Consider the following 24,283-nt stretch of genomic DNA (forward strand, 5'->3'; position numbering starts at 1 on the left):
AAATGTTGAAATTTGTATTTTTTTTTTACTTCGCGCACTTAAGTTTATATAATTTTAATGCCTCACATTTTAAACTTTAAATAAAGTTTTATGAAATATAAGTGTACAATACACAAAAAACAGTAACATTTTTAACCAACGAAACACAAAAACAATAATAGTTTTTACAAACTCATAACACACAAAATACAACTAACTTCGAGTCGACGCAATGGGATTCTTACATCTCTTACGATTATGGCCTAGTTCATGACACCGACCGCATCTTACAGTCCGCCGGTCAACGTCCTCGCCAGCCGAGGGTATTCTGAGCTCTTTACGACGGCCAGGTGGTGGTGCCTCAACTGGTGGGTATACTTGCATCTCCTGAATTTCATCTGGAACTTCCCAATCAGCCACATCACCAACTGGCTATACTGGTTGTGCATAAGCCATCGCCAACGATTCTGTAGTGTAAAAGTCCGAGCAAAGATTAATAAAATCTACCCGGTGTGTTAAACACGCCGCAATTGCATGAGCACACACAAGCTGATCAAGCTGGAACACTCTGCAGGAGCAAGTTCTCTTTTGCAAGTCAACCAAACCTTCCTTAAGCCCACCGCCTACCACTTGAAATCGATGCGGAGACACCGGCCGAACTATCATTCTTTCAGCTATAGTTCTCCTCTCAGTGACTATTTCATCCGCCCATGTTGTTAGCCGAGTAGTCATTGATTCAGCCACAATTTTTCTATCATAAAACCATTGCTGCATTGTTTTTCTAAAGTGATCAATAAGATAAGTAACAGGAAATTTTCGAGGTTCCCGCATGAAAGAATTAACACTCTCCGCGATGTTGGTGGTAAGTATGCTGTACCTCCTACCTTCAAACTGAAACATTGCCCAATTACACGTACCGACATTATTTTCTAGGTAATCAGCCGCTCCCAAGTGGATTATCCACAACCCTTCAAGTTGTCTCTTAAATTCCTCATGGCCATATGCTTTTGCTGCATTAATAAAGGCAGGCTCAAATTGATCCCAAAGAGCTTTGGACATTCTAAACTGAGACTTAATGTTACCTTTGACGTGGTAAAAACAAACGCCATGACTTGCATTGTGAAATACTTTAAGAACGGCTCTCCTTATGGCAGTGCATCGATCAGAGATAATTACCAACTCAGGTCTATCGCCAATCACTCCGTGTAACTTCATCATAAACCATTCCCAAGCATCATTGTTTTCTGAATCCATGATCCCAATGGCTAACGGATACAATTGATTGTTACCATCAAGACATGTTGCCACGAACATGCTTCCACGATATAGTCCCTTCAAATGAGTACCATCTACAGCAATGACAGGCCGAATGTACTGCATAAAACCCTTGATGGAAGATCCGAGTGCTACAAAATAGTACAAGAAATTACCATCTCCATCCTGCTCGAGGTGAGTGACTGTACCCTCATTAGTTGTAGTTAGTACGTGAGAGTATTTAGAGAGCAAGTTGTATGACTCTGCAGGGTTTCCTCGAACTATTTCAAGACCAACTTCTCTTGCCCGATATGCCTGCTGGTATGTTAACTGAACACCGTATTCCTGTTGCATATCTGCTCTTATGTCATTCGGAGTATAAATCCTCTTGTCTTGAATATATTTTTCTGCGATAATATGACCGAAAACCTGGCTCCTTACTTGATGACGTCCATCAACCAATACCTCATTATGACAAGTATGTACATTGTCAATTCTCTTCACCACCCAAGGAACATTTTGCTCGTTCGAACATCTAGTTGCTTGAATACGCCATTTACATGATTCTGAACAACAGTGAGCCTCAAAACGTGTCGTAGTAGACCGTGCAATCTTGAAATCAAACTTATCTCTAAAGGCAACCTTGCGTAGTTGTAATATAAACTCATTCTTCTCAGCAAATAGCTTACCCACACTGATATCATCTGAATCACAACTGCTAACAAAGCTTGGAGCAACCATGTTCGAAGGCAAAGTTGGAGCAAGACTTGTAAGAGGGTCAATTCGCCTTCTCGATCGAACCATAGAAGGACTAGGTCTATTGCCTCTGTTATTCACAGGAGTATTGTCTTCACACTCATCGTCGTGCTGAAACGACGGAACATTCGAAGGACCAGCTCCTCCATCATCACCATCATTATTGAAATGAGTGCCCCTCGTATTATTAGAAGGTTCTGCACAAACATTATCCCCCTCTGTCTCATGATGAAAATCATCATTGTCCCGAAAATCATTGTTGTGATACGGAGAATACCGTTGCTCCAACGACGTCGTTATTGGAAATACCGTTGCTCCAACATCCTCTAACGTAACGCCGTTATCATCAATGTTGTCATGATTGTCATGGATTGGAGAGTAATATTGCTGCAGCGATATTGTCCTTGGCAACAGCTCTTCATCATTATCGGGGCCAGACATATTTGCTTTAAACGAAGTTTCTGTATCGACATGTGGCTCAATACCTTCGCTCGGAACTCGAGGTGATGTGGTCACGAATATAGGAATGCATCCAAAATTGGCTACGTCGGATGCCATATACAACACAACCCTCACCATTTCATCATCAAATATATCCATGGACAGTGCACATATACGATATAATGTGTTACTAGACCTCAAAGTTGTCTTCATTGTAATACTATATTCATTAGGGTTTATTTGTAACACCTCGTATACTCTTGCCAATAACTGATCAAACAGACAATTTTTCCCAACCAAAAAAGCTCGATTTTTACCATTCACATACTCCATACGGCCATCCTCTAATGTCTCCCACCAACCATCGTAACACAATTCAAGTACAACTGAATCCATTAAGCCTGAAATTATCAAAAAAAAATTAATTGGATCCGGATTAAATTAATACAGTTTTAATGAATCTCTAAGGCTTGGTGCGACAGGCAGAAATTTTTGGTGCGACAGGCAGCCTGTCGCCGGATTCACCCACAATTCAATTAAGCAAGTTCAGAAAATAACTCATACCACTAAGTGATGCCGATTAGTGTTGGATTCGGATAGATTATGATCGGATTTCACCTTTACTGTTGTCTTTTGCCGTCGACGTTGGTTGATGATTAAGCTGCGTTTGGTTTGACGATATGGGAGAAAGATTATTGCTTTTGGTCTGTAAAGAAGGGTAATTTGGGGAGAAAGGCTTGTGTTTGGCTAATGTTGACAGAAAAAAATTGATAGGGTTAGTTGTGAAAATAACAAAATATTTATGGCTATTTTCGTAAATTTTCCAAAAATTATATAAATTGAAAATTTAAATAAAAGTGGGCTTATTTGAACCAACGAAGTTCCTCTCCATACTTATTTTAAAAAAATAAATTCATTATTAAAATTTCAAAATTTACAAATCTCAAAATTCCCCTTCACATATTACTTCCTCTCTTTATCTTATAATTGTAAATTCTCTCTCCCTGTTGTGCAAACTAAACACCCAATTTTACTCTCTTTTTTTAAAAAAGGAAAATTATCAGCCATATACCCTTAAATGACACTCGTATCAAATGTGTGTGAACACTTTTCAAGTGTATCACTCGTATACCCTAAGTTGACAAAACACATCTGTCATCCACCAATCCGTTAACTTCCGTTAGAAAGTTAATAGAATTGTGGCAAATTGACTATTTTACCTTTGAAACTCAAAATGAGGTAAAAATATAAATTTACCCAAAAATTAACGTAAATTTTCAATACACAATTTTTTTTATATTGTTATTAACAATACATTTTTTTGATTAAAAAAATAAATTATTAATGGTACATATTATTAACAATTATCCATAAAAAATATTCATATTATACCATAAAAAATTATTAACAACATATTATTTACAATTATACATATTATACCATAAAAATTTCCAATTGGAGCTTGCACTACTAGAAAAATGGTCTTTACTGATACTTATCTTGTGACACTTAATTAAAAAGTATCAGTAATTACATGTGTTTGGGGCATTTTCCGTGTTTAACAGATAAGTATCACAAATTTTCAATACTATAGTGTCTGTAAATTAAGTATCACAAATATGTGACATTAAGGTATTAGTAATTAAAAAAATAAAATTTTAATTTTGTATCCACTGGGAGTCGAACCACAGACTTCTATACTTTAACTTTTTAATTTTAAACGTTAAGCCACCAAACCACAAGTTGCATTTTTACTTAATAAACAATAATTATTAAAAATTAAATTAAATTATCTAGAAAGTAGAAACTATTTCGTTTTAATGAGGTGTACATGGAAACCTAAAATCTAAAAATTTTGACGAGCAAAAAATCTATCCCCACCGCCACTTTCTTCTTTGAACCGAAGCTCTCTTCTCTCTCTCTCCCCCCTCTCTCTCTCTCTACCTCTCTCTCTAACAACGTTCTACCTCACAAGTCGTTGCTGTAAACCTTCAAAATAAGCCGCCATCCTTGAGCTAAAATACCCTTGGGAAAAAGCCTAGAAAGTGTTGTGAAGAACTTGGCCAAAGTTAGGGTTCGAAAGTCAGATTCAAAAAATTAGGGCTTTTTTTTTAGGGGTATTTTATTGTTTTTAATGTTGAGTTCAGAGAGGCCATCGACATTGTGGGGGTTTAAGACAAGGGGATTGGGCCCTACAGAGCCAAGAAGGCAAGTTAGAGGCGATTCCTTGATGAGAATGCTGATGCTTCTGAAATGGATTTTCTTGGAGGAGACCTTGCTGTTTCAGCCTTTGCAGATCTTTCTTTTGATCTTCCATTGAGGTGGTTTAGAGAAAAAGGAATTCATGGACATCTTTTTGCATGTGCTGGGAACGTTGCCAAGTTAATAGAGAATGAATACGGAATTTCTCTTTGCCAAAGTTTTTGGAGTCAACTCGAAGTTCTGTTGGAGCTGGGATTGTTTTTCCCACAAACCTATTCCGCCTGGAGGTGAGTTATCTGTTCTGTTGAGTTTATGGAATTTAAGCAACATATGATGCTTTGATCTGGGTGGTTGTATGATTGAGGAAAGATATATGATGCATTATCAATCAAGGATCTGAAGGTATCTTGGCCTTAGTAAATGGTCATTTAGAGTTCTTCAGGACCAGTTTTTTCTTTGAAAAATAATTATGATTGAACACTATCTTAAAATGATTAAAAGTTAATTCATTTCGGAATAAAAGGAGGTCCTATACTTCCATAATCAAGAACTGTTAAGGGAAATATTTGATTTTTACTTTGTGGGTCATTATCCATAAGTAATATTTGCAAACATCTAACTCTATAATTGGGAAAGTTGATTTTTGGGTATTTGTCAAACATTTAAATATGTGGGGGACCATCCCATTGAACTAGTAGATATTTATATGGATGTCCATTGAGCTTTTGTTTAACTTCAAATGTCTACTTCTTGAGTCATTACTTCTATATATGTAAATCCTAGTTTAAAGTGCCTGCAGAGAGGTGATTGTTTCTATTTCCATGCTTAAGTTCATCATGAAGTTTCCTTTGATAAACTTGCAGTAGAAAACATGGAGGGGAATGAGTAGGGAAAGAGCATTACATTGTTGGTCAGATTTAGGAAATGCTTGATGGAGTGCCCTTCTTATACCTCTTCATTTTTTTGGACTTGGCTTGTAAATTGTATTATCACCTTGCCAAATAGAAGTCAATTTTTAGTCCTTGTTTTTCTTCCTTTAATCTAAGATTGAATAACTTTTTGCATGAATACCGCCATATTTAGAAAATTTGTAATTATTATTCATTGATTGGTAAGCTAAATCTCACCTCTCTGTTTGGTTGAAATAAAAAAAAAATTATTCAAAATCAACTAGCAAACTTTTAATTTTTTTTCGTTTCTGCAAAATGTGCAGCTTCCATGATATTTTTTTCTCTGTATTACATTTGCCATACACACTGTCTTCTGAATCTTATTCGGTACTGATGTTGCTGATAGGCAGGTGAACTTATGAAACTTGACTACCAAAGAAAGGTTGCTATGCTTAACAAGCAAAAGAAACGAGGTACTAACTCTGAAGCACTGGAGAAAATAAAAGCAGCAGTCAGTCATCTGCACACAAGATATATTGTCGATATGCAATCCATGGATTCAACAGTTCTCGAAATAAATCGTTTACGAGATGAGCAGCTATATCCAAAACTTGTTCAGCTTGTTGATGGGTATGTTTCGTTCTGAGAAAAACTTCTGAAGTTAAATGTTCTTGTATCTTATTCCATTTGGTTATTTGGAATTGAATTATTATGTGTCAAAAATGAACTGAACAGTAAGACAGAACAAGAATTACTGGGACTTGTTTAGATGGTTTGACTGCTTAAGCTGATGCATTAGAAGATGCTGGATGTAAATTTTAATTAAGTTTGGCAATTAACTAGGTACTTAAGTTTATCATGCGAAATTCATTAAAGTTTTCACGAAAATGAACAGAATCGGTTTTGCTTGGGACCTGCACTACTGGGATTTTTTTATTCATTTCTATAGACATACAATATTATCACCATGCCATGCCTAGGAAGAACCTGTGGTAAAATAATGATTTATTCCACTTGGAATAGTTCCTGCGGTGGGTAAATTGAACGAAAATAAATTTCTAGTCTCATAGGACTATTTCTCTTTTGCACTTCCTTGACATTAACCGGTTGTTAGTAGTTTCAGACAAAACTTCTTTGCTCAGTTTGACTAGAAGAAAGATATGCGAAGAATATACAAATTGCTTATTTAGGTTGAATAGGTTTTTTTTTTTTTTTAGCTTGCGTTCACTGCATTTTGGAAACAATCTTTGGTGGGTTTATTTGGAGTTCTTGATGGCACATTTATTATTGAACTCATAAACTATCCAGCTCTAGTTGCACACTTTTCCTTCTTTATCATACTCTTTATAATTCTAAGGGTGCTCTTATTGGTGTTAGAAGAATGCTTTATTGCTCTCCATGAGTCGAATGATTTTGGAAGTAAAAAATGTTGAATGTGATCTAAATGCAAAACATAATGATACCACCCCTGCTGCATGTCTTAAGCAGGCAACAAATTTTATGCAATTGGCATTCTCACATTTTATTAAGTTCATCTTTTTTTCATCTTAGCTTCATGCTAATGGCATTCTCTCGAATGCTTCTCTCATCTTATGTTGATTTCCTTCTTTCCTTGTATTACTTTTTGAGTCACTTTTCCTCTCCATCTCAATATTTTCATTTTGGTTACTCATCCTATAACTTCATGTGTCGATTTGCAAGCTGGTCTTGTTTTACCATTGAATTTCTGCATAACTGCGCTACCGCATTTGTACGACCACATTCTCCTTTATAAACCATTTATTTTTATCTCATTGTATGAAAACCACTGCTGGTATTGACAAACTGTTTATCTTCAAAAACAATTTCTCCTAAAGAGATTTTGCACAAAACCTGAAGTCCCGTTTATGGCATGCAGGATGGCATTAATGTGGGGGACCATCCCATTTCTGAGGTCTGTACCAGTTTGGATCTATACCAGTTTGGAGAACTAGTAATTTCTCGTAAGTAATATTATCCATTATTTCATGAGCTAATGTTTAAAGCGATTTTTGGGTTATGATGTCAATCAAGTTAAAGCAACATTACTTGTGAGTGGAAATATATAATGATTATATTTTTATTCTACTTTTTTTTTATCTTCTTAAAGTTTATAATTAGGCAAAATTAATGAATACTTAATTACAATTTAGGGTGATATTCTTTAAATGGTTCACATGAATAGATTTAAGTAGTATAATAAATCTCTTACTCACTTTATAAAGGCTTAACTAAGTTTACAAAATTATTTCTTTTAGTAGTAATAATTTTGGATCGAACTCTCAAATTATTGAAATATTTTATGTCCAAGCTTTATTATGCCTAATATAAATATGGAGATTCATAGTTATTTTATGCCCAGTTTAAGGAAACTGCAGTTTGAGAACTTATTTTTTGCCTTGTTAAATAAGCTTTTAGAATGAATAAATTGAGGAAATGAGTGGTGATTTATTTATAATAGAGCATTTGTGATAACTTTTAACTATGCACAAAAATCATTTGGTATATGTAGATAGAGTAACATGCTTGTGCTGAAAGTAGATATTACATTGAAAACTTCTTGGCTGCTATAGTTTGCTATATATATAACCTTTACCAAAAGAGAATAATTGAGTTTATTTATAAATAGCTTATGAGTATTTTTTTCTTTCGAACAAAATAATTTTATTTCTGTTAATTGTTGTTTCTCTAATGGCTCGATATTGGCAGCTAATTTTTTTTTTCTTTTCCATGTATTCATATGCAGATTTGATCAATGTGTTTGAAGTCTTTATTCTTCAACTTCACTTATATCCTAACCTATACAGTCTATTGAATGGAGAAGCTGCTGGTGGATAACGCAATTATACTACTCATATTCAAAGAGTGAAAGGCAGTCATCCTTGTCAATTTAGCTTATAGATTTATTAAATTTAGCCACAAGTAGTAGGCATTTGATTGGATAGTAGAAATTTTTATGTATTGAATTTGGATTATTTAGTTATGAGAGTAGGATATCTCATATTTTTGTTATTGAAGTTTTGGAATTTGTAATATATACTAATAATATTTAAATGTGAAATGAAAGATTTTATGATATAAATCAATTTCTTTTTGTTATTTTGTGGTGCCTTTTAATTTTCCGAATAAATCAATAAGTAATGATCCAATTCAATTTTTTATTTTTTTAAAATAAATTAACTAGTGATACCATGGTAACAATAATCATAGACACTAATAAAATATCAATAACTACTAATACTATGGTGTCATAATATCGGTGATACTGTAGTAATAGTAATCACTGACACCACTTACAAGTGTCACTATTTTTCTGACTCCCAGATTACTGACACAATTAACAAGTGTCAGTGAAAGTAATTTCTGACACTATTCTAAAGTCAGTAAAGACCATTTTTCTAGTAGTGTTGGAGGAGTAGATCTCCAAAAATTTAGGTTAAATTTTGGAGGAGTAGATTCGGTTGTAAAGTAGTTTTTTTTTAGCAATTATTAACAATTATCTGATAAATGGGATGACATGTCATTTTTATCAATATATATCATATGACATGTCATTTTTTACTAGGTAAATGGAATGACATGTCTTTTTTTTAATCAAAATTTCATCAATCTTAAAAGGCTATATTACCCTTAAGATGTCAGCATTTGCAAACGAAAGTTAACAGATTAGTGGACGGCAGAAGTGTTTTGTCAACTTATGGTATACAAGTGATACACTTGAAAAGTGTTCACACACATTTGATACGGGTGTCATTTAAGGGTATATGGCTGATAATTTTCAAAAAAAAAAATTAGCCTTTCTTAGCATATCATTACTTATATTCTATGCTTTCTATATAAAGGAATTTTTTTTTCTCATCATTCATTAGCTTTTATATTAGATAAAAAATAATTTCTTAATATTTAATAACTTTCATACCTGATAAAAATTTACTAATATTCATTTTTAAATGGTAGATTATGTTCCTTTTAATTAATAGGACCAATTACTTGCAGGTACAAGAATACATTTGAATAAATGAATAAGAATTTATGAAATTGAGGAGAGAAAGAGAAGAAAGAGTTACCTAAGTAATTTTTTTAAAAAATATTTAGATAATAAAATTCGTCATTAAAAAAGGGATATCAATAAAAAATTGTGGGTTCAAATAGTCTCACTCTTCAAACAATTAGATATAAATCAATTAGATACCTCCTGATTTACGTTAGGTAACTTAACAATTAGATGCCAATTAATTAGATATCTCCTAATTTACAATCGTCGGTTAGATACCTTCACAATTTTGAACTATTAAGGCTGCGTTAGTAAAAATTAACTTAAATAACGTGAAAGAATTAAATTGTATATTTAAAATTTAAACAAATATGTAATTGGTGAAAATTTTAGAATAATTAAATGAATTTTAACAAAAATAGATATACAATGAAAATATTTTAGATAAATTTTAAAAGTATAATCTTAAAATTAAATGGAGCGTTTGCCCTGATTTTAGCGTAAAAGTTAGCGTCTTTTTCTTTTTTGGGTGTTGATTTGCTTCTGATATGTTATTGGTCACTTGTTGAGTTGCTGTATACAAAGCTGAAGTCTGGAAAGAGGAAAGGTCAGCAACAATATGATTAGGAGGCATCATTATAATTTCAAAAAAAAAAAGATTATTCTTGCAATGTGGGAACTGCCAAACTGGGAACCAGGACCCGACCTAAAATAATGCTAAAAATAGCTGTAAAGTTTGAGAGAGATGGTAAAATATCTCAGGCCTAATGAACAACCAAATCACATGCTTTTTTTTTTAATTCAAATTTTCACTTGATCAGTTGATCTACGTAGATTCATATTTTTTATTTTTTTAAATAGTACAATTCTTTAATTGAATTGATTTATACCTCTTTTTCTAATTTTAAAATGGAGCAGTCAAGTCTCTCATGTGTAGGGGTGGGCACTGGTAAGGACATGTTCGGTTTCGAAATAAACCAAAATTTTCAATTCAGTTCAGAATAGAAATTTCAAAAAATTGATTTGGAAATTTTCATTTGATTCGGTTTCGAAACTAATCCATTCGATTTTTTTTTTAAATTATAAAACACTTAACCGAAATTGAAAAAATCGGATCGAACTAGATTTTTTTGGGTCCAATCTGATTCGGCCTACCCTAAACATCACATGACATTTCTTTAATTTAAAAAAAAAATTAATTTTTCTGTTCAGTTTTTAAATTTAAAATTTAAAATTGAAAATCAAACTAAGTATTCGATTTCTTTTAAGAAAAAGTACAAATCGAACTCCCAAAATACCAAACTGCACCAGTATTTTTTCGGATCCAGTTCGGTTTCGGCCACCCTTGCTCCTATGGAAAATAAGAGTTTAATGCTTCTTACTTATGAAATTTGTCTCCAAAACCTCTACCACTACAAAAATTATTTCAACTCCAACTATGAGAGGGTATTTTCGTCGTTACCTAACGGCCAACGTTTTCACACGTGCTTGTATCTAAACTCTTATTTATGTCTTGGCCGACATTCGACAGTACTTGCCAGTACTTGTCTTACACTTGCTAATATAATATTAAAAAAATGATTTGGCCATTGATCGAAGACTAATTTTAAAAATATGTGAGGAGCTAGCAGGGCGTGTTTGAAGAGTTAAAATATTATAATTTGGGTTTTAAGAGCCAAAAATCTGACAAGATCTAATTACGCATGTGCTAAGATTTTTTTTGAAAAAAATAACATCTAGGTTTCGTGGAAGCCACAAAAATATGAGGCCAAATTTTTAGTTGCACCGATGGATTCTCTGCAGTCCAATTCTTCATTTGTCATTTATGCCAAGTTGCCAACAGCATTAGTCTGTAAACAACTTAATAGCACCTTATGCTTTGTAAATGGATGCAATTTTGATCTTAAAAAATAAAAAAGAGAGAGAGAGAGCAATCAAAAAGCTATTCTCCTATTTTCCTATGGGCCTCTCACAAGTGTTTAATACTCAATTCATTCTAAGTACTAAAACAGTATATCATAAAAATACATACACAAATGAAGAGTAAAAATGATCTTTTTGACGAATATATTACTTGGCTTTAGTTTATAGAACCCTTGCATAATCAATTTACATGAAACAGACTACAATACCCCCAGTAGCTTTCTGATAACTCCACAGAGAAAAGCTTTTGAGGGAAAGACAATGGATGTGGAAATAATTTCAAAAGAGTTCATAAAACCTTCTTCCCCAACACCTCTTCACCTCAAAACCTACAAGCTCTCTCTCTTGGATCAACTTCATGATCACTGCTATCCACCTGTTTCCCTATACTATCCCCTTAAACAAGACACAGAACTTTCAATTAGCTCCACTGATATTGATCAAATTGTCTCCAAAAGATTGCAACTGCTAAAGCAGTCTCTGTCGGAAACCTTATCTTCCTTTTACCCACTTGCCGGAAAGATGAAAGATAAGCTCTCCGTTGATTGCAACGACGAAGGGATTTATTTTGCGGAGGCTCGAGCCAAATGCACACTTAATGAATTTCTCAACCGACCTGATCTCTCTTTGGTGATCTTTAAATTCCATCCAGTGGTGGGCAATGAGCAGCGGCAGAGTAAAGAAATTGCAGGAGCTCATGTGGGTAAAATACAGGTAACAAGATTTTCATGTGGTGGCCTTGTCATTTGTGCTTGTATTTTGCACATGGTTGCTGATGGAGTAACATTAGGCTCATTTCTGATGAGTTGGGCCGCCAGAGCAGGTAAGAATATTGGTGAAGACACATCAATATGTCCTAATTATGAAATTTCATCTTTATTTCCACAAAATGATCATACATACCCAAGAGAAGCTACTGCATTTTCCAAGAGTGGCAAATTTGTTGTGAGGAGATTTGTATTTGATGCCCAAGCAATAGCCAATTTAAAAGCCAAGGCAACGACTAGCTCAACGTCGTTGCAAAATCCATCACGTGTTGAGGTCGTGACAGCACTTATTTCCAAGCGCATCATGGCTGCCTTCAAAGCAAAATCAGGTTCGTACAAACCAAATCTATTGACCCGCGTTTTAAATTTGCGGCCACTGGTCAGGCCGCCGCTGTCAGAAAATTCTTTTGGGAATTTCGTTTGGAATGCAGATGCTTTGTGCAAAGATCATGATGATGAAGTAGAATTGGATGGCCTGGTATGGAAGCTGAGGGAATCATTTACGAAAGTTGTAAAACGTCTTCAAGGTGATGGTGAAGGGTCGCTTATTAGCCTTTGCGAAGGTATCAAAGATGAGAATAAAGAAGTGTTTGCTGACGCAAAAGATAGAATTAGCTTTAGCAGTGTGTGTAATTTTCCTTTTTATGATATTGATTTTGGATGGGGGAAGCCTATTTGGATGAACTTTACCAGTTTTGATGGATCAATTGTTCAGTTCGCGAATTTTGTCATTCTTTCAGATACAAGATCGGGGGATGGGATTGAGGCATGGCTGCATTTGCTTGAAGAAGACTTGGCTCTTTTAGAACTTGATAGAGAGTTACTTGGATTTGCCTCCTTGGATCCAACTCCCTTGGGAAAATGCTCTTCCATTTCTCATAATGTAATACCACAATCTAAGTTATGACAGTTCTATATATAATTTGTAGTTATGAAATTGGTAGTTAGTGTAAGTTTCATTGTTGTTTGAGTTAATTATTGGTGTCATATGATAAATGCCATACAATTGAGGTGGAAGAAATTGGATTAATTAGTTCTAATTAAGTATAGTCACTGATAATTTATAATTTTGTTATCAAGAGCTCAACCGAGTGATTTTCAAACAATTCTATTTAGTTAGTCATCCGAATTTGTCTTAGGGATGGTAGAGAGATACAAATTTAAAAAAAAATTAATTTTGGCTTTGCTCACGAAGGGTAGTTATTGATTACAAAGTAACCATAATTCCTAAATAATTTTAAAATAAAGAATTAAATAATTTAAAAATATGTTTCAACTAGTCATAAATGTGGCTTATGTTTTAATTTAACTTTCATCATCGTTTACTAGATTAAAGTACAAAAAAGAGAGCAATAATTTTTTGACTGAGTTGTTAAGCACCTTCTCCCTTAAGTTTAAATTAGACGGTTCGAACCTGCCTAATAGTTATAATAATTTTTTTTTCCTATGTTGGACTTCGGGGGCTTAGTGCTATATTTCAATGGCTTACATATAAAATGTATTGTATATAATATTTAAAATAATAATAATAATAAGAGATGAAGACGATTACTAGTGGGTTAAGAAAATCAAAAGAAGATCAGTTCTGAAATATTGAAGTGTTAATTAAGTATTAAAAATAGCTCCTCAAATTCTCATAAGGGGTTTGGAGAGGGATTAAAGGGTGTAAATTGCTCTCAAACCCATCTATCTATATATTTATATAAAGTTGGGACTACAAGATGTGATGTGGCATCACCATTTCTCATCTTTATATATTTTCTATTAACTAATAAACAGAGAAATTTTCTTTCAAATTTAGCTTTTCATCTTCTCATAATTAATTTGATTGTTATTACACAATCAATACGTAACAGTTCATCAAAAGACCTATTATTTTCTCTAATTGAAACATTCTTGATAATAAATTAAGCAATGATTTATAAATATTTTTAATCACTCTTCTCCTTTGCCTCACCTTAATTTATAAATAGCAACAAAAAATATGATATTCCACGTAAATATAAACACAACATAAAAGAACAGAAAATAGCAATGACTCTAAAACATGTATTTTTTATTTTGGCCTTCACTTGTCTGATCATAGCAAATATTGCAAATGCAACCAGCAGGAATGATCGCCTCAACAACAATATGAAACCATGCAACGATCTTGTAACAAGACTTGAAGTTAGTGAAGGCCTAACGGAGTGCTGGAACACGTTAATGGAGCTAAAATCATGCTCAAATGAGATTGTTATATTCTTCCTTAATAGCCAGGCTGATACCCGTAATTGCTGGCCTGCAATGCTCACCTCTCTCGGATTCACTGCCGAAGAAGGGAACATACTGAGAGGTTACTGTGATGCATCTTCTGCTCCTTCTCCAAGTGGCATCGCGGTGATATATCAACCTCAGGTTTCCAAGGTTTTGGCTTAGACAAGGTGCATCTATGGCACTTCTATTTCCATGATGTTAATTTAACTAATGCAATTTTAAATAATTAAAAAATCTTTTTACTTTTAGCTTTGCTTTATTTTTTTCATGTTTTTTTAAGTCTTGTCTCTTAATCGAATAGAATAAATCGTTAAAAGTAGAATAAAAAAAAGAATAATACTAAATTTTTTTTTTAAAACCGCGCAAAGCGCAGTTCTATTTTCTAATTAATTAAAATAAACCCGAGCTCTCAGATGCTCACTTATTGGATTAACTTAAATGGTAAAATGACACAAGTCCTCTTCATTGTGTGGACGTGGGCTTTTGACACTTGACATAAAAGTTAAATAGAACATCCAACACTTAGAATAAAAATTAAATATCAAGCGCAAACTGCAAAAGTGTGGAAGAAAAAATAATAATAAATACTATAGTAGAAAGAAAGGAAACCTCATTCAATAAATAAATATAAATATATATATATATATATATTTATATATCAATAAAAATATCAATTTATTAAAAAAATAACACAAAAACAGGAAAAAAAAGTACCTAAAAATAGTAGTAAAAAAATTCGAGAAACAGAAAAAGTAAAAACCAATTTCTTTCTCAATTTTTTGAAAAGAAAGTAAATATTTTATCAGCATTGATTTCATTTATTACTCGCTTCACATGCTCGTCTGATCCTATATCAAGGATGACTGTTTGAAAAATATGATACCCTTAAGCTGACATTACAAGAATATTCTCTATAACCTTCGCAATAAACGAGATTATCCTAATTTTAAAATTGTAAAAACAGAACATAGCTTGCAATATTCCAAAGTTATCTTTGAATCAAACAAATTGCTAAAAGCATCCTATCCGTTAAGACAATCCAAGCACTAGCTTAAACAACAAAATATTTTTTAAGCATTAGCCTCATCAGTCACAACTAATTCTACTAATTAATCAAAATCCAAAGGCATATTGAAAAATGTGAACTCTAGCTTGATTTACACGTATTAGAAAAGAAAGAGAAATATACAAGCAAATAAAAAATGCAATTCTAACTCTACTTGGAAATGAGTCTATGTTTGAGTCAATATAACTCGAGATTGGCACGCTTGTCGTATAATATTGTACTACAATATTAATATGTGCGATTTCAAACTAAAGTATTTGGTTATAAATTGATTTGTCTCTTTTTGTGACTTTCTCACATGGTAAGTAGATTTAATTTGTTTAGTTGCGTTTATTCAACACGTACTCCGTCTTCAAAGATTCCTAGACTAAAATGCTCTTTAGCAAAGTCATTTTCCCTTTCCTTATGACTACTATTTATGCAAGTCATAATTAATATCTCCCATGCAATATGAATATGTTGTAGGCTATAGTAAATATAGTAGAACTTTGATAAATTACTACTCTTGGGACTATAAAAATTTATTAATTTAGTTAATATTATGTAGTGATTTAACACCCCTTAAGACTCAAGATGATAAACCACTGCCCAGGAGACTCTAGCCAAGATCAAATAAGTTGCAGAAGAAACTAAGCTTTGATATCAAGACTCTAACACATATTCCAATTAGCCCTAAGTCTAAGATTAATATCACAGAGTATAACCTAACTAAGAAGCACTTCACAAACACACAAGAAACATAATCTTACGTGGTTCGATTGTGCATGAAATGCACAATCTACATCCACGGGAGAAGCCACAAAAAAAGATTTATTGATGAATAAAAAAGACAAATACAGAGCTTTTAAACAAGAGATTACAAGCAACAAGAAGAACCTCTCTCACTCCTCAATCTCTCTCTCAAGCTCTCACTGAACCACTCGTCTTTCTCCCTCAACAACCAGTTTTATACTCCTGATGCTGAAACCCAAATTGCACAGAATCTGGACACGTGTGTGACGGTATTTAAAAAACTTGATTTGTTCCTTCACAAGCTAGCTCACGTGCTCCACTTAAGTTTCTCCAAAACGACAGAGGGCTGAGTCGTTTCGTCTTTAAACTTAAATGTCTCGTGCTGCACGTGACAAGTGACTGAAACCATTTGATCCAAACGAAGCCGTTTTTGGGCTCTGAGTTTTCGATTCATTGCACTCAAGCCCACATTTCTCTACCTTGAATCAAAACTCCTTTTCCTGCTTTCTCCTCCTTTTTCTTATCAACTTAGTAGCTGCTCATACCAGCTAAGTCTAAGCACATGTTGAACTTAGCTGAAGGAACCGCTTTAGTCAGTATATCTGCTGGATTTTCATCTGTATGCACCTTGGCCATCCTTCACAACTCCTTGAGATACTTCGTTTCTGATGAAATGAAGTTTTATATCTATGTGTTTGGTTTTTTCATGGTGTGCAGGGTTCTTACACAAATGAATGACACTGGAACTGTTACAATGTATAGTCACTGACTTCTGCCTCACTCCCAATTCACCAAACAACCCCTGCAGCCATAAGGCTTCCTTTACAGCTTCTGTGGTAGCTGTATACTCAGCTTTTGTGGTTGAGAGAGCAACCACATGCTACAGAGTTGCCTTCCAGTTGATGCGGCATCCTTCATACATAAACATGAAGCCTGTGAGTGACCTTTTCTTATCCAAGTCTCCTGCATAATCTGAATCTACAAACCCCAGCAGCCCATGACCTCTCCCTCTGGATCTTCCATATACTAATCCATGGCTTAAGGAACCATTTAAGTATCTCATTATCCATCTGACAGCTCTCCAGTGTTCGCTTCCTGTTTGTGCCATATATCTACTAACTACACTCACTGAGTGGGATAGGTGTAGTGCAAATTTTATTGAACTCGCAAGTGCACGAATCTATTGTAGAATAGATCAATGGTGATGAGTGTCGATCCCACGAGGAGGTAGATTTTAATTATATGTAGAATTAATTTTCTATGAGAATGGTTGGATTTGTGGTGAAAGTGGCTTAGATTATCCTAAAATTGGAATTGAAATGGCGAGAATAAATTGAAGAGAAATCTATTGAAATGACGTACTTGGGTATCTGGATCCGTATCAACATGCACCATGGGTTAAATATTCCTTATTAATGCTAATTAAATCATGAGGGGGGGAATCTACACCTCATGAACCACACTCTAATCAATATGGTGCTAAGGGCTTATCGTGCTAAATAATAATAACATTGTACTAGAGAGCCGGTGTAACCAGGGCGATATCTAGACAAGATTATTATTATTTGTCTACGAAAAGTCAAATCATCCACAAAAATTAAAGGGGAAAAGAAAATAAATTTACCAAATAAAGCTCATGACACATGTTGAGATTTCACCTTCAACCCAAGTTTGAAAGAAAATTAGCTATTCATAATTGAACTAGGGGTAAAATGGAAATTTATTAAAATACGTAGAAAATACAAGATAGAGAAGGAATTACAGAAAATGGAGTCCAAAAATGGATTCAGAGCTATCAAATTAGGGGGGGAGAGCCCCTTTTTTTATAGATACATTGAGTACATCATGGCCATCAGATTAAAAACAGTTTGGACACTCTGGATTGCGCCATGTCATCAATCAACAGTACGCAGTTTGACTACGCGGTTTGAACAGTAACACGGTTTGACCCGGCTTGAACAGTGACGCGGTTTGGTTGAAAATAATCATGTGTAATGAATGTACTGTACGCGTAATTTTTGGTCCACTAACATACTGCCACGTCACCAATCAACAGTGCATAAGAATTTTAGTCCAACAGAATCGTGACACCTCATCAGTCAATGCCACATCATCGGTCAATGCCATGTCATCGATCCGTCTATGTAAACAGTGTCGTGAACAGTAACGTAGACGGTATCGTACATGTGAACAGTGTTATTTTTCCTTTTATGTTCCTCTTAAGGTTTTCGACCGTCCTAAGTTCAAAAGTGATGTCCGTTTTGCCGTCCAATCTCTCGTTCATTGTGAAATGACTATAATACCCCTAAAATATATAAAATACTTAATTAAAATAAAACACACGTAATTAAATCACAAGAAGCTTAAATACATAAAAGTAAGGGTGTTGGTAAGACTTGAAGTGTAAAATGATGATTTTCTCCTTTATAAATATAAATTTTCTAACACTCAACAATAGGTCTGGTCGAGTAAGCACCATAGCATACATCAAGCAACCTACAGCATTAGCATAGGGAACATTTTTCATATCAAGCTTCTCTTCATCAGTTTTTGGACACAACTGATTACTCAGTTTGAAGTGAGCTGCTAGAGGAGTTAGTACAGGCTTAGAATCCAGCATCTTGTAGGTTTCCAGAACCTTAGTCAAATATCTCTCATGACTGAGAAATATTTCCCCCTTTGCTCAGTTTCTTTTAATTTCTACACCTAAAATCTTCTTAGTAGTCCCCAAGTCCTTCATGTCAAATTCTGAGTTCAGTATTACCTTCAACTTTTCTATTTTTTCCCTCTATTTGCAAGTTATCAGCATGTTATCTACATATAGAAGGAAGATAGATGTAGTGATCATTTTCCAGCAGCTTGAAATACACACAGCAGTCATAGTTGCATCTCATGAATTCATTTGTTATCATGAACTCATCAAACCTGAGATACCACTGTCTTGGGGGCTATTTTAAACCATAAAGAGACTTCTTGAGCAGGCATACATGTCTAGGTTTCATGAAGTCCACATACCCCTCAGGTTGAGTCATGAAGATTTCTTCTTAGAGTCTTTCATGCAAAAATGCAGTCTTGACATCGAGTTGATCAAGTTCCATGTCTTGTACTGCAGTCAGAGCTAGAATCACTCTTATGAAGGCATGTCTGACAACTGGTGAAAATACCTCCTTGAAATCAACCCCTTTCTTTTTTTGTATACCATTTTGCCACCAGTCTAGCTTTGAATCTTTTTGGTTCATCTCCTGTCAAACCATCTTTTATCTTAAAGATCCATTTACAGTCTACAACCCTCCTCTTATCAGGTTTCTTAACCAGTTCCCAGGTGTTATTTTTATAGAGAGACATAATTTCTTCATCCATGGCTTACTGCCACTCCTTGCTAAACTTGCTTTGGACTGCTTCTTTGTAGGCTTTTGGTTTATCTTCATCAATCTGATGTGCAGCTGCTAGAGCATATGAGATAAGATCAGCATATCAATACATTCTGGTCTATTTGATTTGTCTCTTGGCTCTATCTCTAGTTAGTTGGTAGCCTTGCTCATGTTCCTTAGACTCTTGTTCTTGTTGAGGAATTTCTGAATCACCTGAACTGTTAGTGACTCCACCTGAATCTACAGCTTCCAGTGATTCATCAGACTTAGGAAGCTCCACCTCAAACTGTTGCTTTATACCAGTCTCAGTACATTCCTCAATTGGCTGTTGAGCTGACTTCTGATTTAGTAAATCTCTTTCATTAATGGTCACATCCCTACTTATGATGCATCTGGGTGGACTTAAGTCTATGCACCAGATCTTATAGCCCTTTACCCCCTCTGGATATCCTATGAAGAAACCCTTCAAAGCCCTAGGAGCTAGCTTTCTTTGGCTTGTGTGGGCATAAGTTGGACAGCCAAATGCTCTCAGGTTTCCATAGTTTGCTAGTTGACCAGTCCACTTCTCATAAGGTGTTTTGAAATCAATTGTTGTAGAGGGACTTAGGTTAACTAGATGACAAGCAGTTAAAAGTATTTCTGCCCACAAAGTCTTTGGAAGTTTGGATTGAACCAGCATACTCCCCACCCTCTCCATGAGTGTCATGTTCATCATTTCAGCTAACCCATTTTGCTGAGGTGTTAACCTCACTATTTTATGTCTAGTTATTCCCTCCTTTGCACAGAAGCTACCAAACCTTTGATTACAAAATTCTAAACCATTGTCTGTTCTGAGCTTTTTAACATTCTTTCCACATTGATTTTCAACCAAGTTTTTCTATTCAAAGAACTTCTCAAAAACTTGATCTTTGCTCTTGAGAGTATAAACTCACACCCTCCTAGAGTAGTCATCTATAATGGACAAGAAGTATATGTTACCACCTAGAGATATCTGTTGTGCAGGTCCCCACAAGTCAGAATGAACATATTTCAGCTTGTCCTTAGACTTGTGAACTGACCTATTAAAACTAGCTCAAGTTGCCTTCCCTAAGACACGACTCTCACAGAATTATAGATCACCAATCTTATCACCTTCTAATAAACCTTGCTTATCTAACTCTTTAAGTCCTCTCACCCCAATATGCCTCAACCTCAGATGCCATAGCCTGGCCTTGTCAGTATTGGCATTGACTGACACCCATGCTTCACCAGTAACTACTTCCCCATCTAAGACAAATACTTCATTCTTCTTTAAACACTTCATGATGGTTTCAGTGCCCTTAATTATCATCATTTCACCAGACTCATTCTTAACACTATATCCCATTTGGTCAAGCATCCCTAAAGAAATCAAATTTCTCTTAAGATCAGGTACAAACCTCACTTGTTTAAGCTCCCTTATGGATCCATCATGGAGTTTAAGTCTTATATTTCCAATACATATAATCTTACACATGACATTATTACCCATCATTACTCTACCCCCATCAAAGTCATGATACTCAGTCAAGTACAACCAGAGTCAAGTACCCATTTACCTCTGTCTCTGCTCTCTGTTGCTACACAAACACCAACAGATTCATATCATTCTTCTTCTACAACAGCCGCATCACCATCCTTTCCCTTTTTATGAAACTTCTTTTCAGGACAATCCTTCTTGAAATGCCCCTCTTTATGACACAGGAAACATCTCAGATTCTTTTGTTTTTCTTTATTCTTTCCTTGCTTCTTTTTCTTCCCTTATAGTCTTGTTTTTACAGATAACCCCTCACCAGAACCATTTCCAAGGCTTTCTTGCTTCCCTTGCAATTCTTTAGTGTTAAGAGCTGACTTCACTTCATCCAGAGACAATGTCTGCCTTCCATACATCAAGGTGTCAATAAAGTGCTCGTATGACTTACGTAAAGAACTTATTAGAAGTAAAGCTTTATCTTCATCACCCAATGTTGCATCTATGGTTTCAAGAGTGTCACACACTTTGTTAAACTCATCAAGATGTTCATCAAGAGATGAGCCTTCAAGCATTTTTAACGTGAACATCCTCTTCTTGATATACAACCTGTTGGCCAGAGACTTTTTCATGTAAATGCTCTCTAGTTTTGCCCATAGGTCAGCAAAAGTGGGTTCTTTAGCCACTTCCCTTATCACAGAATCTGCAAGACTCAAGATGACAGTTCCCTTGGCCTTCTTATCAATCTCTACCATCTGTTCTAGAGTTTTTGATGTAGAGATATATTTCCCCTCCTTCTTGGATACTAGTAGTAGGGCATCTCTAAGACCTTGAGTTATTAACACTGCCTCCATCTTAACCTTCCACATGTTGAAATTATTTTTCCCATTAAACTTCTCAAGATCAACCTTGGTAGAAGTCATACTTGGATCTTGGGCTTCAAGACTCCAGCTCTGATACCACATGTAGTGATTTAACACCCTTAAGACTCAAGATGATAAACCACTACCCAGGAGACTCTAGCCAAGATCAAACAAGTTGCAGAAGAAACCAAGCTTTGATATCAAGACTCTAACACATATTCCAATTAGCCCTAGGTTTAAGATTAATATCACAGAGTATAACCTAACCAAGAAGCACTTCACAAACACACAAGAAACATAATCTTACGTGGTTCGATTGTACATGAAATGCACAATCTACATCAACAGGAGAAGCCACAGAAAAATATTTATTGACAAATCAAGAAGACAAATACAGAGGTTTTAAACAAGAGATTACAAGCAACAAGAAAAACCTCTCTCACTCCTCAATCTCTCTCTCAAGCTCTCACTAAACCACTCGTCTTTCTCCCTCAACAACCAGTTTTATACTCCTGATGCTGAAACCCAGATTGCACAGAATCTGGACACGTGTGTAACGGTATTTAACAAACTTGATTTGTTCCTTCACAAGCTAGCTCACGTATTCCACTGAAGTTTCTCCAAAACGACAAAGGGCTGAGTTGTTTCGTCTTTAAACTTAAATGTCTCGTGCTGCACGTGACAAGTGACTAAAATCATTTGATCCAAACGAAGCCGTTTTGGGGCTCTAAGTTTTCGATTCATTGCACTCAAGCCCACATATTAATATATTAATGAATTAATAATTTATTAATTTATAAAGATAATATCACGTTCATAATAGGAATTTTTATAAAATATAAAAGTAGTATGAGAACGTAGTAATTCTGTCAAACTGCATGATACGGTTATGATTTTGAGTAATCTCTAAATTATTGAAAGTGTAATAGGAAACAATAAAGAGGAAGAAGTTGAAGATGACAATTCTACTATAGAGTCCGTCTCACACCAAAAAGCATTCAAAGTGATTGACATTAAGTAATTTATTGTTATAAAGTGATGATACCACGTCGGAACTTCTTTCAACATTGCAAGAAGTTAGAGGTGAAAATCAAACCGAAATCAATTTCAAAAAGCAAGTAACACTAAAAACTTATTTTAGAAAAGCTTTCTAGACTTATCATATGTATTTAGTTTTAAATTAGTTAATTATTAGTCTATGTATTAATTGGGTCTTACAGAATAATGTGATTTAAAAAAAATTATTATCTAATAAATTTATCGAATTATTAATTTATCACGTTGGCCTCAAGTCAGATCCAACAAAAACTATTATTTAATCAAGGTTATCTATTTACCGAGAATTAATTTAACGAGATTGTGCTAATATAGATCTATTTTGGTCATTTAATTATATAAATTAAGGATGTAATTGTATTTTGGTCTTTTAAGTTCTCTTTCAAATTTCCCTTGTACCATAACAGTTCTACAAATCTACTCTCAAACTTAAAGTTCATCTGTAATCGAATAGGGGCGCTATAACAGGAGCGTTTTTAATTACATTAAATCGTTTTTGTCTTATTAATTCTTTTAGTTGTTATCATTATTTATTGGTTGTAATTGTAGTTTGTTTTAAGTGTTTAAGATGGTCTGATGATGGCAATGTCCAGACTCGTTGGTGGCAAGGGTCCTGCAAGCCAAGTACTTCCAATCAAAAAATTTCTTGGATGCAAAGTTCGGCTCAAACCCTTCATATATTTGGAGAAGCATTCTGTGGGGAAGGAAAATTATTTGTCGGGCTCTAGGTGGAGAGTTGGTAATGGTCAGAAAATTCACATTCATAAGGCTAATTGGATTCCACAGCCTTCAACTTTCCAGCCAGTGTTTAAGCCAACTTTGCCATCTGATGCTATGGTCTCTGAATTAATCAATAAGGCAAACTACTGGGATGAGAAGAGGATTTATGAGCACTTCGACAAGATGGATGCTGATTTAATTATTAAGATTTCTCTGCCTAGGAGACCGAGGGAGGATGAGCTGATTTGGCATTATGGAAAAAATGGCCAGTTCTCGGTTAAAAGTGGGTACCAGACAGCTCTCCAAATAAAGTTTCCAGCCATGCCTTCAAGCTCAGCGGCTTCAAAAAATGAATGGAATATTATTTGGTCTCTTGCTTTGCCTCAAAAGATCAGAATTTTTACCTGGAGGGCAGCTAAAAACCTCCTCCCCTCAGCTGAGAATTTGTGGAAGAAAAAGATAATCCAGGAACCCACTTGCCAAGTGTGTAAAATGGGAATGGAAAA

The 24,283-nt window shown here is 34.7% G+C and overlaps 2 protein-coding genes across 2 annotated transcripts; both read left to right on the forward strand.

The window, feature by feature from the left end:
- Positions 1-11,571: 11,571 nt before the first annotated feature.
- Positions 11,572-13,232, forward strand: LOC102629209 (stemmadenine O-acetyltransferase-like). Its single transcript, XM_025102242.2, has 2 exons — positions 11,572-12,787; positions 12,965-13,232. Exons 1-2 carry the CDS (start codon positions 11,719-11,721, stop codon positions 13,129-13,131), a joined length of 1,236 nt encoding a protein of 411 aa, XP_024958010.2. The 5' UTR covers positions 11,572-11,718; the 3' UTR covers positions 13,132-13,232.
- Positions 13,233-14,258: 1,026 nt separating this feature from the next.
- LOC102628936 (egg cell-secreted protein 1.4-like) lies at positions 14,259-14,642 on the forward strand. Its single transcript, XM_006465440.2, has one exon. It carries the CDS (start codon positions 14,259-14,261, stop codon positions 14,640-14,642), a length of 384 nt encoding a protein of 127 aa, XP_006465503.2.
- Positions 14,643-24,283: the final 9,641 nt, after the last annotated feature.

This window comes from Citrus sinensis, chromosome 7, assembly GCF_022201045.2.
Source record: "Citrus sinensis cultivar Valencia sweet orange chromosome 7, DVS_A1.0, whole genome shotgun sequence".
In the NCBI taxonomy this organism is placed as follows: domain Eukaryota; kingdom Viridiplantae; phylum Streptophyta; class Magnoliopsida; order Sapindales; family Rutaceae; genus Citrus; species Citrus sinensis.

Excerpts from the sequence above, each read along its gene's own strand:
- LOC102628936 (XM_006465440.2), top strand. The coding sequence starts at position 14,259 with ATGACTCTAAAACATGTATTTTTTATTTTGGCCTTCACTTGTCTGATC.
- LOC102629209 (XM_025102242.2), top strand. The coding sequence starts at position 11,719 with ATGGATGTGGAAATAATTTCAAAAGAGTTCATAAAACCTTCTTCCCCA. Across the intron at positions 12,788-12,964 it reads GCTTATTAGCCTTTGCGAAG|ATACAAGATCGGGGGATGGG; the intron begins GTATCAAAGATG and ends TCATTCTTTCAG.